Raw genomic sequence first — 16,579 nt, forward strand, 5'->3', positions numbered from 1 at the left:
ACTGTAAAAAAATCCTGCAATGCATTCTGAAAAGTATGCCAGTAATGTCATACGGCATAAGATAGCAGTGGGCTAATAAATACAAATTACAATGAAAATATAGACCTTACAACTCATTTATCGCAAATTTTTGCAGATAATTTCAGCAAAACATTATTGGCCACAAATTAATTTTTTTTTTTAATTTTTAGTATTTAAAGTTTTCTAACTAAGTACCAAACACAGAAATATGATGTACTTACTATTTATGTCAATGACTAAATAAATACTTGACTGTTTGAGAACTTTTAGTAATAGTGTTTGTTATCAAATTACTGCGATTTCAAAAGTGGTTGATAAAGTCTGCACTTACAAGGAGATAATTAAATTTCGCTTCCTTAATAATTTAATATTTGTAATGGCATGATGACATCTTCGAAATACGATTTCTACATTTTTTTCCAAAGTTCAGCTTAAGTTTTTCAAAAAACTTATTATTGTGACGCATTATTACTTCACAGCGTATTGTAGTTTGGTTTGTCTTGCTTTTTTTGACAGTTTAAACTAGTGCGACACAAACACACATAAACAGTTCCAAAGGAAGTTGAAAGTTATAGTCTGCGCCTTACAGCAACTCAAGCATAAACCTTCCGACTATTGCCATATTTGGAAATGGCCGGGGAATCACCGCCACTTAAAACCATAAATTCCAGACGTTGGGTCAAAGGTTACAGCCAACAAATGCATTTATATGGTAGCAACACGCCAATAGGATAATGCACGCTTGAATTACGTAAAGTATTTAAATTTTAAACGGTTTCTGAGTAATCTAACAATAAATAAGGTTTACAATGCTATATTTTGTTAACACCAGGCAATTTAGGAATGTTTAGTATGGGTGGCTGCGATTGACTGAAGCCTATAGAGGAGCGGTTCCCAAGCTTTTCTAAAAATTTTGCTTGGCTGACCCGTTGCAATTATTTTGATATTTCGCGGCCCTATAAAATTTCAAGGGTCAGTTGACCCATATTTCTTGTAGTACACTAGTTCAGTCACGATTCTTTCTAATGTAACAACCTTCTAACTCAGGGTGGTCCACGGTTGACTGCATCGCGGGCCACAATATTTCTTGCATATTCTTTGCGGGCCACATAAAGTAGGATAAATAAATGCGTACCAGAAGCGGATCAACGTTTTTCGTTTGGTCGAGGCATGAAATGTTTAAAGATAACGTTACAAAAATAGCTCGAAAGACGGATACGCGCCAGAAACTTGATTTTGTCGTCGAACTTGTGCGCATATAAAATCGAATGTTATGAGACTGGGAAAACTGGTGTGCGCGAAGCGCGAAAAATTTGCGTATTTGACAAAAATTTTAATTAGAAGACTGCATTTTATAAGCGTAGAATGTTCGCGTAAAAGAGATGTTGCATACTCCCCAATCGCTAAATTACAAAGACGTTATCATTTCGCGCAAAAAGGATTAATTAACCAGAACAATTTGACTGAAATTGCAACTGGGTTTGGACCACCCTGTTCTAACTAACGCGAACGATTCGCTGATAGCAGGTAGTACAGCATAATAGATGCTTTATGATGTCACAACAGACATCATAAAACACGCTATATGAATAATAAAGTATAACTAAAGACAATAAAGATGACAGATAATGTTTAAAACATAGACCAATGTTTAAAAACTTAAAAGACTAATTCTCCTTGCGGACCCTCTGAAAATGCTGTACGGACCCCATTTGGTCCGCGGACCCCAGTTTGGGAACCGCTGCTATAGAGTAAATACAGAGAGTAAATCTTGTTGTGTAATATTATAGCATATAAGAAAATTCTGTTTTCCGTTTGTCATTGGTAAGATTTCGACTTTCCAGTCGTAAAACTATGGCGTGAAAATATGTTTTAACTTGCTGGGCGATAATTTTTAAACTAATAAATTATACGTCTTGACTTGAAAAATCAAAATTTTGACGAAAGATTCTCTTTCGACGTGATTACGACCTATTACGAACACATTGATCTTAGCCAGGGTTCGGAAACCTTTTTGGCACTTCGGACCTGTTAAAAACTAAGATTTTATCACGGACCGGCCTTCAAAAAATAAATATTTAGTAAATGAGAACTTCCGCAACGAGATACTGCTACCTAGGAATATTTTACCTATAGTGAAAACCGCAATGCGCCTGGCCTGTCATGTGCAGTCTGTTTCGAGGTTACGTCTTTGTCGCTGTCATCACAGAAAATCTAGACTCGCATACCCAAGACGTCGGAAATGGCAGAAAAGTTTAACGCTTTCATGGAAAAGTCAGAGTTGTCTGGCAAGACCGTCACCCAAAAAGCTTAAATATGCTGTATTAAAAGTACATTTCAGACAACCATTATTTTCAATGTCCAACACTTGGTCCTCTTGACGCAGATCGATTTCACCGGTTTCGAAAATAAATGGATTACGGATCCCTCCATTTGCAGTCCTAGGGTCTAATAGCGCTTGAACTCTATAGTAATTATACCACGCAAGTAAATGTATTCAAGGTCCGAGAACGGTTGCTTAGGCTCGTTTACTCCCAAAGTATCTGCTAAAGTTTAAAGCATGTTGCATGATCCTTTCTGCCAATTGAATACACTCTTTTCCCCTGAGGTGAAATATTTAGTTCGTTTAGCACAGTGGTCGGTAAACTATGGGCCGCAGAGCCATTTTTAGTGGGCCGCGAGTTACTTTTGAATAGTTGTGGGCCGCCTGATAGCCGATTAGCCGGCGTACATTAATTTTTATATTGTCTCAGCGTGGTTTAGGCCCGCTTGCCAAATGTGGCCCCAAAGTGCCTGCCTAATGATATTCTTTGCCATTTTCAACTATATGTAAAACTTTTCGTTTGCGGGTGCCGCCATTCAGTTGTGGAGAGATGACAGTGTGTATCTTTTATGCAAGTACACGTCTAAATTGAGCGACTCGCCAAAAAAAATAAATATTACATTTCGCAGGTAAACTTGCTTTAGTTGCATAACACCATACCGGTAGGTTCAAGAGCAACATGTTTCAATTTACTTAAACTAAATTACTTAAACTATAAATTGCTTAAATTATACGACGTTACTTGTGACGTCAAATGTAAGGATTTTTAAGTAGTTTTGTTCTTAAATCTATTCACCCCAAAAGCGATATTCTATAATTTCGTGCGTCGTTTGACTTATAACTGTGCAGTTCAATTTCTGTTAAATTATACTATAAATGCCGGAAAATATTCGAATCCTTCTGTGTGCCATATGCATCACGTACGCTTTTAATTGAAATTTTGACAAATTAGAACTAATCAACCCATTTTTGTTTACGCGCAATTAAACTGGATTTTAGCTTCATATTTGCGCACGAGTTCGTTCGAGAAAAACGAGTGTTTCTAACTTTGTGACGCCATTCTTATGCCTCCAACTTAAAACAAATAACCTGACACGGTTTTTGTGGTGATTTTACGTAGTGGGCCTTCAATAGCTCCGAAAAGAGTACTTTGGGCCGCGACGAAAAAAGTTTGCCGACCACTGGCTTAGCAGATTGAAATTTCGTCGAGCAGATTGAATAGCAACATATACAACACAGACACGGTTGTACTTAAAAATATTAGGCAACAACAAAATATATCTAATTAAAGCGTTTGGACTTGTGACAGGGCCTTTGCTTAAGGGTGTAGCGAGCGTGCATTGATATTTCCATTAGCAATTACAACGTGTTTGTTTCGCGTGTGTACTCGAAAAGTCTGTTTAAAGAAGTTCTGGAACATTTCATTTTTCCGTATACACCCTGCCCGTCGAAATCGACATAAATGACCAGTTAATCCCCAACGCATATGATTTATCTGCGACGTTAGTTTATTCTAATTCAACTGCAACTAGACACAACGATATGAACCCCGAACTTACAAGATGTTTTTTTTTTGTAAGTTGTTTTATTGAAAGCGGAGCTATGCTGAATTTTTCGAATGTACAATAAATTTTTAAGCGACCTGGCAATATACACTTTGAAATTAAAGGTGGTTTGTTAAGTTTTGATTTAGTGGAGTTATGTAGTGCGGTGGTCATATCCCCTTGTTGAAATTTACAAATGACTCAAATCTAAGAGTTAATTCTTATCCAAATTCTTCAACAGAAAGCAACTCTTTTAAAAAATATTGACTAAAGTCTACTTGAGTTGAGTCATTGACTTATGTCATTACTACACTGGTCAATGGTAGCTAAGGTAAAGTTCGCCAAATTATAATACAGGATAAAGTAAAAGGGGCGGTTTGGTTATTTCGAATACTCATCCCTGTTGTAACTGGAGTAGCAATTTAAAAAAATATAAATACTTACAATTGTTAGGTGTCACTCGGGAGCAAGACACCAAAAAATCTTTCCCGGGCCGAAATAAATTTATATGAAAATCGCCTTAATGACAGCAAATAAAATAACTGATCCCACGATTAGCAAAGCCTTGAATTGATATCGAGATAAGATATTTCGGATTTTTGCAATTTAAATGCAATCAATTTGTCGAGAGTGATTATTTTCTTACAATGCGATTAGGAATGCGATGTCATGAAACAGTATCTTTTAGTTTAGAACACCACACAGTTAATTTATTTTGTTAAAGTTTAAAGTTGGAGGTGTTGATGTTATCGATTCGTAAAAAAACGCATTTGTATTGTTTAAGCTGCATAAACTTTCATTTTCTTATGGTGATGAGTCGCGCGACGCGTTTAGGCTAAAACAAATTCATCAAAATCGGCTAAGACATTCTAGAAACATTGAGGCTCTCGTGAAGCGAAAAAGTTTTTTTTTCCTGTTTAAAAATAGAAAGTTTTGGGGGTCATGGCCTGATATCCCCACCTGAATCTGTCTCTCTTGCAGACCACCTGAAAAAGGTCTAAATCAAGGGTCTCAAACACGCGGCCCGCGGGCCGCATGCGGCCCGCGAGAACATTTTGTGCGGCCAGCGTTGAAATTTTGGATTTCCAAGTTCTTCACAATATTTAAGTGTCACATATCTTTTTTTTCAAATTTGAGAAGTTAGAATTCACTCTAAAATTGCTCTAAAAACCTGAAACAACTCATTAAACTTCACTATCACATCTCCTTTAAACGCTACGATTTATGCGGTAAAATATCTACTATTACGTCACATTGCCTATTCACATCTGAACAGTTGTCACAATACCATTGTAAATTGCACCAGTCAGGTGTTAGTGGAATTGGTCATCGTTCAATTTGATTGTCGAGGTGTAGGCTAGCCTTGTCAGAATAAATTGCTATAGTTTCAAAAGCCAAATTAGACATGTCTTCTGCTTCGAAAAAGAGAAAAATCACAGACGAAAGAAGAGTTTTTCAAGATAAGTGGGAGGAGTTATATTTTGTCACCGCGGTCAGAGATATTTGTCATTGCCTTATTTGCCAGCAAAAGATAGCTGTTATGAAGGAGTATAATATGCGCCGGCACTTCGATACAATGCACCGCGATAAATACGATGCTTACGAGGGAAAAGTAAGAGAAGAAAAAGTTAAACATCTGAAGTCAGCATTTTGCAAACAAAGAAGTTTCTTTGCAAATATTAATCAGTCCAAAGAAGATTCTGTAAAAGCGAGTTTTGTTATCAGTGAAATGATAGCAAAGTCATCACGGCCCTTTACGGAGGGTTTGTTCATAAAAGAATGCCTTGTGAAAGCAAGTGACATTTTATGTCCAGGTAAAAAAAAACTGTTTGAAGGTATAAGCTTATCCCCAAATACAGTTGCAAGTAGGGTCACAGATTTAGCTGCAAATGTGGAGAAACAATTAGTTGCGACCGCAAAGGACTTCGAAGCATTTTCGATTGCCCTTGATGAGAGCACAGATGTGTCAGACACCGCACAATGTGCTGTGTTTATCAGGGGTGTAGACTGCATTCTAAATCTGACGGAAGAGTTTCTGGAATTAATACCATTGAAGGGTACTACAACTGGACGAGATATATTTCAAGCCTTGGAAAAGTGCTTCGAGAAACATGGCTTGCCATGGGATAAGCTTGTATGTTTGGCCACAGACGGTGCACCGGCAATGCGTTCTAGCAATGTGGGTGTAGTTGGATTTGTGAAAAACAAACTAAACAGTCTTGAAACCGAAAGAATCAGCTTCGCTAGTGTACACTGCATTTTACACCAAGAAGCCCTTTGTAGTAAAAGCCTACAAATGAAGGAGGTCATGGATGTTGTTGTTAAAACAGTCAACTTTATACGATCTCGGGGGTTGAACCACAGGCAGTTTAAATCATTTCTTGCAGATATGGACTCTGAGTACGGTGAACTACTTTATTATACTGAGGTCAGGTGGCTGAGTCGTGGAAATGTTTTGAAGCGTTTCTTTGCACTCAGAAATGAAATCGCTTCATTTATGAAAATGAAAAACATGGCAGTTCCTTTGTTGGCTGATGCTACTTTTCAATGCAATCTTGCTTTCCTAACAGATATTACACATCATTTGAATGAATTAAACTTGAAGCTTCAAGGTAAAAAACAAATTATTACACAGATGTATGACCATGTGAAATCGTTCAAAGTCAAACTACGTTTATGGTGAAGCAGTTGGGTGAGGAGAATTTGGCTCATTTCTCAACTCTGAAGTCTTTAGGAAAAGTTAAGGCTGAATGCATGAGAGAATATACAGATTTGTTGTCTAATTTAATTTTTCAACGCCATTTGCTATAGAAATTGACAATGTAGCCGAGGAGTTGCAAATGGAGTTGGTGGAACTTCAGTGTGATACTATCCTGAAGCAAAAGTATGCAGAGGTAGAAATTTACGAATTTTATAGATTTCTTTCACGAGAAAGGTTTCCGAAGTTACTATCTGCTGCAGCAAGAATTATTGCAATGTTTGGAAGCACATACGTATGTGAGCAATTTTTTTCATCGATGAAGATCAACAAGACTGTGCTAAGGTCACGTATCACTGATGAGCACATGCAAGCAACTCTGCGATTGGTTTCTGCTGACAAGTTGAAGCCCAATATCGAGTTCCTTGTTCATGAAAAACGCTGCCAGTTAAGTAGCCAAAACAAAAAACAACTATAGCCTAATTCATCAACCTACTTGTGTTTATCTTTTATTGTGTTTATATTTGTGTTATCGTTTTATTGTGACATTTCATCGTGAATTGCGGCCCTTGGGTATTTTACACGTGCCCATTTGGCCCTCAGAGCATTTTGAGTTTGAGACCCTTGGTCTAAATGGTACTTCAACAACAGGTTTAATCCCACTGTTACAGATATTTCTTTTTTTCTTGGCTATTTATGCATTTTACTGTTGTTTACATTTAAAATAAATTCAATGGATTGATGAATTTCATTACTCTTACAGTTTAATATTTTGACTACAGTTTACCGCCAAACTTCAGCGAAGGTATGATCTTTTATGTAATTTATTTATTTTTTTAAGTTACATGCGGCGCCTAAAGTCAAAATATCCTACTAAAACAAAAGAGTTGCCAACTGAAACCCCAATTTTGAAAAAAAGGATATATCCGCTATTTAGTTCCTAGCCACCTGAATAAAGTAGAAATAAATTGGTCAATATGGAACTTTTTTTCCAGCTGTGATTCATGTGTGTAAACATTTAGAAAAATGCATGTGTGTAAACATTTAGAAATGAAAAAATGTATATTAGCAAACATCTTCCAGTAGCCGACTGTTGTAAACCATCTATTTTAACATAAATTAAGTGTGCGACAGGTTATTCGAAAAACAACTTAAGTCCAAGTCAAGTAATTTTCTACAAACAGTAAGTCAATTCCACCCAGTTTCCAAAGAAAGTCATTGCCATAACCTTTTAGATCTAAGTAACGTAATTGTCATCTAAAATGGGTATTTTACGTACAGTACAAATTTTTAACGCGTTCTTTGGTATTTAGTAGGAAGGTTATTTTTTGACTTAAAAAAGAAATACTTTGACATAAAAAATTGAGATTTTTTAAATGTTGGCCTAACAATTTATTTTTTTTACAAAATTTTGACCTATTGGAAATACATTAATATAAACAACATATTGTAAATACCAAATGAAAACAAGATACTAGTTATTTTGGAAAATGTTACGTAAACAGTTAAAAATACAAGGTAAACATAATAGTAGAAAATTAACAAATAAAAAACCTAATTATAAAATATTCAAAAAATAGGAAATGGGATAAGTGCAAATCACAAGCGATAGAATACAGCAAATATTGTTCAATAAATTTGTCGGAATCAGAAATAATTACATAAAGCAAAACGAAGTTCGATCTGAACCTAATGCCATAAACTGAAACTGGGTAGTTAATTTTGCCGGATGGTGTATAGCAGTGGTTCCCAACCTTTTATCCCACGTGGTCCCCTTCGAAAGGCTTTCAATTCTCGTGGCCCCCTCGATTATAAAACAAAATAGATAAAATTTGTGGCGGCAACTTTCTTTCTTCGGGGATGCTTTTTATCACCGTGATTTTTAAGTTTTGAGGGTAGTAATGACGCATTTGACATCACCACCAAGCAGTGCAGACACTGCGCACAATTATTGCCGTCTTGTCTAACTTTTGTGAAGCCAAAAGAGACGTAACTCTGGCACCATTTGCGAATTTAATAACACAAAACCTTGTTTAAACTTTGTGTAAAAATGTATTTTCAATAGTAAACCTATGCAAGTATGTGTAATTCAACTATTCTTCGTTCTGTTAGGCTTGCTTTGACCACTTAACCCAATTAATTTTACAACAAAATCTATCAAAGGAACAACAACGAATCTATCTGTACGAGCCAAAATGGTAGTATCGTTATTTGATGTTATGTGACAAAACTATTTAACTTGCTTGTAGTTATGCTATCATTCTAACTCGCGGTTTACAAACTAATTAAAATACTGGTTAAACGTTCCAAAGAAAAACTGAGTAAACTAGAAAACACAAATGTTGGTTGTAAGTGACGTAGCAATTTAATTGGCGATTAGGCGACAGACAAAGAGTTGCAAGCTTGAGGTCAACTGTTGCAAAACTTCCCATGAACAGCAGGCAGTAACATGCTAGAAAAAAACCGTTACAATAGGCCAAAGAAGGTTTAACACTGTAAGTTTGACTTCAACTAAAAAAATAGAAAATGGTAACACGGTTTTGCAATACCACGACATTGCTCCAGACATGCTCATGGCCCCCCAATGACAGCTCCGTGGCCCCCAAGGGGGGCCGAGGGCCACGGTTGAGAAACCCTGGTGTATAGGCTATCGTAATATTGCTCTAATGAAGATACCATTAGAATATCGTTGATGAATTCAAAACTAATTTTTTTGGAATTTTGTAAACCATTTATGCGTGTTGTTAATTGATTTTGACTTGAAAGATTTTGATAAATTTGACCTAACGAGTGCGTGTAATTTTTGTGTAATTTTGACAAAATTCTATAAAATTTTGGACAACCAAAAAAAAATAATCGCCCTGGTAATCACCATTTCACATACCAGACATCTAAAACGACACAAACAATGATTTGAAATTTTTTTATATAATAGTTAGCAAGGCTACCCCAATTTCAAGTAGGCCCCCTACTTAAATTTCACTCAAGTAGTCATTGACATAAATAACTTTAAGTATTACCAAATGACTCAAGTCAAGTGAGTCTTTTTCCCAAAAGTCATAGCAAAAGAGTGACTTATTTTCACTTGAGTCAAGTCTTCATTGCAACATTGCGGCATCTTAACAGAGCATTGCTCGCTTAAGGCAGCTAGGTATGCCATAGCAGTAGTAAATCGATGAAAGATTGTTTGGAATTCGTGTCACAATAACGCGCGATCAGTACTTTCAACAGCCAGCCAGCCCGCCCGCAGCGCTCCATCAGGAGTTTGGGAGGTTAAATTTAACTTTGGCCCAGGACAACGAACGCTAACTTCAGGCGGGGTCTAAATAGCTCGTATGACTGGCGATCTATGAGCGATTTCGCATTGTCGCCACCAAAACTATGACGCAACACAATGGCATTGTTACATCAGTTACGCGCCATTCATCACAATGCCAACAAAGGAATTGTTTTGCTGCGCGCTGTAGGCTAGCTAACCCTGGAAAAGGCAGGGCAACACCAGTTGCCAAGGCCTTGGTTTGACGTTGTCAGCACCAACTTCAAGCAGTTTTCCCATTGTGGTAAGACATCTGGGCTTTTGTATCGCGGCACGCTATGTTTTTGTGTGGACCGTGAACTTTAGAAGCTAAAGCTTTCAGTCCAATGCTAAATCCTGCGGCTTGGACTCTAGTTCGTCGCGTATGAAGCGATACACTTGGTAACAAACGGGAAAACAGGATTAAAGACCCGGCAAAACTTTTCTTACCTAGATTGTGATTAAGCATGTTTCCAAGCGTTAATTAATTTAATAGAAGAGGAGTTTTTGCGGGCCCCCTGAAAACATTTTGAAGACCCCCAGCGGTCCGCGGACCCCCGGTTAACAACCATTGGTCTAAAATCTAAATCATTAGTTTGTAAACTATATCTTACATAACGGACCTCTTTAACCTTCTTCAAAGGACCTCCACCAAGGCAGATATAACAAAATACTGTAGACAAAAGTTGATCTAGGTTTCAATCAATTGGATAGATGTGCTACATACGGAAAGACGGGGCAAAACGGATCCCTTATAAGTAGGGCGAATATTTTTTGACCTAAAAAATAGGAAATTTTTACCTGAAAAATTAAAATTTTAACCTAAATAAAGTTTATTTTGACAAAATTTTGAACTGTTAGAAATACATTGATTTAAATGAGCTAGGCCAGGGTGTTCCAAACTGTGGTCCGCGGACCATTGGTGGTCCACGACGACTGCACAGGTGGTCCGTGGCGATATGACAATAAATAAAAAAGTTACGCATATACGTTATACAGCAGGGGTCGACAACCTAAATTTTCGCGCTTTGCGTTAACGATATTTATACGTCAGGTTTGTTTACGTTATGATGCTGTCATTTGAACTAGATTAGCGCTTCTTGCGCTGTGGAAGACTGATTTCCAAGTGCCAAAGTGCGTCGCGTACAAACGGAAAACAATAAAATATATATTGGACAAACAAAAAAAAATAATATTGAACATACATTTAAAAAAAAATATTGGACATATATTTTTTATTTTTACTTTTAAAATGTATTACAAACTTGCAAGAAATTTGAATGAAATGACGGTATACGACCTAATGTGTAAATTTTGACAAAATTTTGACTTTTTTGACAAGTCAACAAATATTCGCCCTACTTATAAGGGATAAATTCTATTTTTCGAGTTTTATAAAATATCTTTTGATCAGTAGGGTAGCAAAGTTCGTATGGTAAATTACTACTATGCCAAAAAACAACTGAAAGAAGCATACCTTCGGAATAATTAACCTTTTTTGTCGATTCTTGCACTGGGCAAAACGGACCCCAATAATAAAATATATCCTAATTGCCTTGTTGTGTGAAAATGGCGGATCCAGGATATTTTAAGGAGTGTATAAAAATTATCAGAGATATTTTCACAAGTTGCGTCACAACGTGACGTCATAATGCAAGTGATGGTATACATGACGCCTTATAAGTAGAAAAAATATTGTACAAAGTTACAGAAGTAGGACAAAACATACAGTACAAGAAAACCAAAATAGGACTATGTGTATACGTAGCATTCCATCAATAAAAAAGTTAAATAGTTATAAATAGGACGAACATTAACTGGCTTATTTTCTCTTATGCCATACTAACCCATTCGTATTAAAACTATTACCAATCGACCTTTTTACAACAGATGTTGTTAAATAATTTTATTCCTGTTTACAATGTCTTACTAAACTGCTAATAAAAACAACAGGAAAGTTTTGGTTGAGGTACACTAATAATATCAGACTGCCTTGTGGGGGTCCGTTTTGCCTCAACGCTATAAATCGCATGAAAAACTAATTTCTCTAAATTTTTCAAACCTAAAAAGTCCAACTGTCTCGGATTAATAAAAAGACCCTTATCTACAAATTATTTAGCAAAAAAGTAACTGTAGCCTACCCTTATTTGTACTTTAGTAACAAACACATAATTTTATTGTAAGCTACCATCCTTGTATCAACATCCCCTAAACACATTTTCCCCCTCCGTGGTTTGTCTCGAATCAGCCTGATTTTTTCGGCCACAAATGTTTTTTTTTTGACGATAGTCACTGTTCAGTGAAAAAATATTGACGCTGGCACTTTTCGTTAACGAGAAAAGTGAGGGGTCCGTTTTGCCCCGGGGGTCCGTTTTGCCCCGCCTTCCCCTATAATAAAGTTAATCACACAAATTGCGAACCACATTGTCCACATGTTTACTAGAATCATTACAGCAACTACTATGCGAAGTAATATTTCGTGTTGTAGTAACTTATACTGGGACTCGACATGGAATTCAATCAAAAAGACATGACTTGGACTTAAGTTATTTCACAAATGACTTGACTGAGACTCAAGTCATTTTAAAATCATATGTTTAAGACAATGGTAATATTTAGGAACACTAAACACGGTTCTGTTCATAATCTTCAGTAGAAAAAGAGTGTTTAAACTTTAAAGCGTTCTAAAACGCCCGAGCGTCTACTCTATATAATGATCCGCTTTTATCTTAACCTCATTTTACCACACTGAAGATAAGCACTTGTCATCACGTATGCAAATAGATTAGAAGAATGAATCTTTCATCATTCGTTTGGGCCACTCTTTTTCTACTGAAGATAATGGTAATATTACTTAAAAAGTATATAGAGGCAGCAATTAACAAGTCAATACGTTTGCCTTATCCAATCGCAGACATACTAAACAATAACATTATAGCGGTTGTTTACTTTTGTTTGAGACGGTGCAACGGCAGTTTTTAGCAAGTCGTGCTACTTTAGTTTTTGTTAAAGCATCGTCAATTAGTAGGCTCGGAGTAGGCTTTAATTTGATAAAATGGGACTCGTTGTTGGAGGTTGTCGATCCGTGATATACATCGAATCGTCCCAGCTGTATTTTTTGTGCAGTTTTTTCAGCGAGACGTTAAAAAAAGTGTGCTTGCTTTATCCCATTAGGGACGATTAAACAGGATGAAACAGATTTGCAGTCGACGTGGCAAAAGCACTAGCAGATATGCGAGGGCGAGTGTTGAAGTTAAAGCGAAACACACAATCGCGACCCAAGTCCGCTGCTATCGCGCTGCCGTTGTTGCAATTTTTCATGCAAAGCCAAGCGGGTCGCCTTGTTTAGTCGAAGCCGCCAGCATACACAATGCCGTTTCCCCTTCCAAAAGCGCTCGCGATCCACAGTGATCGGTGGCTGGTGCATTGTTCGTCACCCACTCCCCCTCCAAATGCACAACTCGCCCGCACAATAATCGGCAGCGAATTGAACAGGCAGAGCGACGATTCCCAAACAACACTCGTTCGCCGCCGCGCCACACCCAGGCCCTGTATCCTGTACCGTTGCTATTGTCCGTACGCTTTTGATGTATTTCCTCCGATTTGATGCACGACGCCATGAGCATTGTTTCTACGCTTCGCTTGCTCGCAATACGCCCGCTTTTCCACTGTTCTCGCTGGAGGCGCGTTCCCGCTAATGTTCGGACAACAGCACAACACTCTTGCTCTAGCTCTATCGGTCCCCAGATTGGACAGTGATTGCGCTGGAGTACAGATGTGGTAGATACGCAGATCTTTAGCCAGTTGTGGGCGGTTCTTACGTTCGTTGTGTAGTTTTGTTTTTATAGGACTTGAAGTGCACAGTATAAGTCGCAAATGTTCTTGAAGTCTTTGCCTACGTTCCATGACTCCTACGGAACCCAGTTATTGGTGTGTATTACAAGCTGTGTAAGCGTGATTGGATTAACATACTTTAAAGTATTTAAACAAAACCTCAATTACAATCGCGACCTAAACTTTATTTTATTTTATTTATTTTTTAACTTTATGGTGTTCTTAGGGATTACTTATAAATGACGTAAAGTATAGATGTAACTTCGTGACGTCACAGTATAACGTAACATTGTGGCGTCATCTTTGAAACGCATTTTCATTCTAACCGACAAACATAAATCCTGGATGCAAGAACCTGTTGACTACACCTATATGTGAAATAGCAGTAAATTGGTCGACAACAAAATTATGCTCCTGAAAAACGAACCAGGGCTGATGTTATAGAATATGCAGAAGCTATGATTGCAAAAAAACGAACAGAATTTGGTTGTAGTTTTTACCGCTCGACCCTCTTACTCTTTATTAATTATTTCATTTAAAACAGTATTTTAACGTACAGTTGAAATTAATTCGTTCAAAAAGTTCCTTGCTTGTCTTAAGTGATGCCACCTTAAACTAAACTTTGTCGTGAGCTAAAACGTGCGCGAAACTTTGAAATATTGAATGTAACCTGCGAATTAAGATGTTTTCAGTGTGAAGTAGGTTATTCGTGAAGAGTGGTCACACATTTTAATGGCAGTGCAGTTTTTCATCGGCTCAAAAAGCATTAGCCTTTTGTCGTCTTGCTTTATCAGCATAATATGGGAAATGGACAGGGCATCCTAGACATTTTACTGCATGGCTGACGAATTGGACATCAAAGAACCGGGTTAAACTGGGGCAATAACGAACGACAAAAATGCGGGGAAGCAAACACAATACTGGCAAAAAACAATAAGGCTGCGTTTACAGTCTTAATATTTCCGCGATATCAGGTAAGAGAGGACAATAGCGCTGCAACTGGCGGTAAAACAGGACACCCATTTCAACAATGTCGAAATCGGGGCGTGTCGACAATAATGCTACATCTTCTCGTCGAGGATGTAGAACTTCAACACAAATGCACTTCCCTGGGAATTCGCGTTAAAAACGATCATCGCAGGGTCGGGGACAATTCTCCAACGGAAATTGCGCCAAAGCGCTCGCGCTTTTTTGACAATGCGATTGTTCAGCAGCATGACAACGCCAAGTATTGTTGGAGCAAAAAGGCGCATTTTGAGCGTTACTCCCGGCGAAGCAAAAACGCGGGCAGGCGGGAGGATTTTTGTTTTCCAACTTCGGTAAAATACATGACGCAAAGGTTATTGTGCGCCCGAATCGAGTTAATTGCGATCTGGGCTATTGCCAGTCGCCTCTCTGACTGTCAGCGCTGTAAACCGGACCGTGCGGTGTTCGCTATTGTTCAAAACGTGCGGCCCCGACCCGTCACAAAGGGCTTATGTGCGCCAACAATGGCATCAAGGCAAGAAAAAGAGGGCCTGGTGAATCGTGCTTTTCATTTCCCGAGCCCAGGCACCGACACACACACTTCGGGGATTTCGATTGTTGGACGCGCTCGGCAACAATCAAAACAGCGCGACCCGGTTAATTGCGACGGCGAGCGGTGTTTTCTGGTGTGCCTTACAGTCGCGTACAAAGGAAAGGCGACGCTCTCCTAATGGATTGAGCGTTGATGCCTTTTGGTGTGTTAACACTGGTTCTGTCTAACAATAGCGCCTATAGGCGAAAAGCGTTGTTGTGTAGACGACTGCGCTGCTGCCCGACCAGAGCCACAACAACAATGGCAGTAATTATGTAGCGGCGCTGTAGCGTGTTACAGAACAGCGAGGTTTTTTCTTGTTGCCAGTGTAAGTGTATCAGTGAGGGCCGCCTGTGCCAGCGACACAGGGCCCGGTTAATACCGATCTGTGCGTATGACGCTGTCTACCCCTTTTTCGCGACGTTCCGCTGGGCAGAGAGAAGTTAGTTCCCGCCGCTTGTATCACCTTTATTTGTGCTCGCATTCGGCTGTGTGTGTTTGCGCAAAGCGAACGCCAGCCCTCTGAATCAGCGCATTATGTCGATTCGACTTGTTTACGAGTTCGGGTCGCGGCCCAACATAATGGCAGACTGGCAGGAAAAAGGTTAGAAATGCCGCCGCTATTGCCACGCCGGATCATTAAACCATAGAGCAGGAAAATTTGTAAGCGCCAGGGTGAGATATTTGCCGAAATGCAAGTCGCAAGGGCAGAACGCACGCATTCTAGTTAGATTAGTTTTGCGTCGAAACTTTTTTGTGTTTATTTGCCGCAGATGCAGAACGCATGTCTAGGTCACTGTTTCCCAAATTGAGCTTCTCGGATCTTTTGGGGTCGGTAAAGAGCAGTTTAAGGGGCTTTGCGAAAAACAGCTTTTTATCATAATTATTTAGGCTAACGTAGTTCGCCAATTTTATCGAGCTTTGCGTTATATTTGTCATATTTCTGAGTTGCATCCTTTTACATTGGACATTTGAGCTTTTCACTCTTACATTTTTTCATAACAGGTCCTTAAATGAATAAAAACTTTAAAAGAGTTTGCTATGCTAAAATTCTAAAAAATATTCCCAACCACTGGTTAACACGCTCTCAGTCTAGAAAGCTTAGGCAGGTTAGACGAGGCAAGTTTAATTAGCCGATCGCTCAAAAACAGTTTTCGTTTTTTTAATTTGTTCCACTTCGACCGAAGACAGTCGCTAGAATTTTCGTTTACGTTTAACTACAAGCCGATTTTTAAAGGTTAGACAAAGTGCGAATAAAAGCGTGTGAATTTGGCAAAAGCGGCGAAAAAACTTTGTCAGTTGAGCA

The 16,579-nt window shown here is 38.3% G+C and overlaps 1 protein-coding gene across 1 annotated transcript; it reads left to right on the forward strand.

Annotated features, from left to right (window-relative positions):
- The first annotated feature begins 5,293 nt into the window (after nt 1–5,293).
- On the forward strand, nt 5,294–7,064 carry LOC146135979 (general transcription factor II-I repeat domain-containing protein 2-like). The gene is made up of 3 exons (XM_083396116.1): nt 5,294–6,500; nt 6,700–6,782; nt 6,912–7,064. The coding sequence occupies exons 1-3, from the start codon at nt 5,294–5,296 to the stop codon at nt 7,062–7,064; spliced, it is 1,443 nt and encodes a 480-aa protein (XP_083252242.1).
- The last annotated feature ends 9,515 nt before the right edge of the window (nt 7,065–16,579 follow it).

The sequence above is a fragment of the Ascidiella aspersa genome, chromosome 8 (genome assembly GCF_963924565.1).
Source record: "Ascidiella aspersa chromosome 8, kaAscAspe10.2, whole genome shotgun sequence".
In the NCBI taxonomy this organism is placed as follows: domain Eukaryota; kingdom Metazoa; phylum Chordata; class Ascidiacea; order Phlebobranchia; family Ascidiidae; genus Ascidiella; species Ascidiella aspersa.

Excerpts from the sequence above, each read along its gene's own strand:
- LOC146135979 (XM_083396116.1), top strand. The coding sequence starts at position 5,294 with ATGTCTTCTGCTTCGAAAAAGAGAAAAATCACAGACGAAAGAAGAGTT. Across the intron at positions 6,501-6,699 it reads ATTAAACTTGAAGCTTCAAG|AAATTGACAATGTAGCCGAG; the intron begins GTAAAAAACAAA and ends CATTTGCTATAG. Across the intron at positions 6,783-6,911 it reads TGAAGCAAAAGTATGCAGAG|ATCAACAAGACTGTGCTAAG; the intron begins GTAGAAATTTAC and ends TCATCGATGAAG.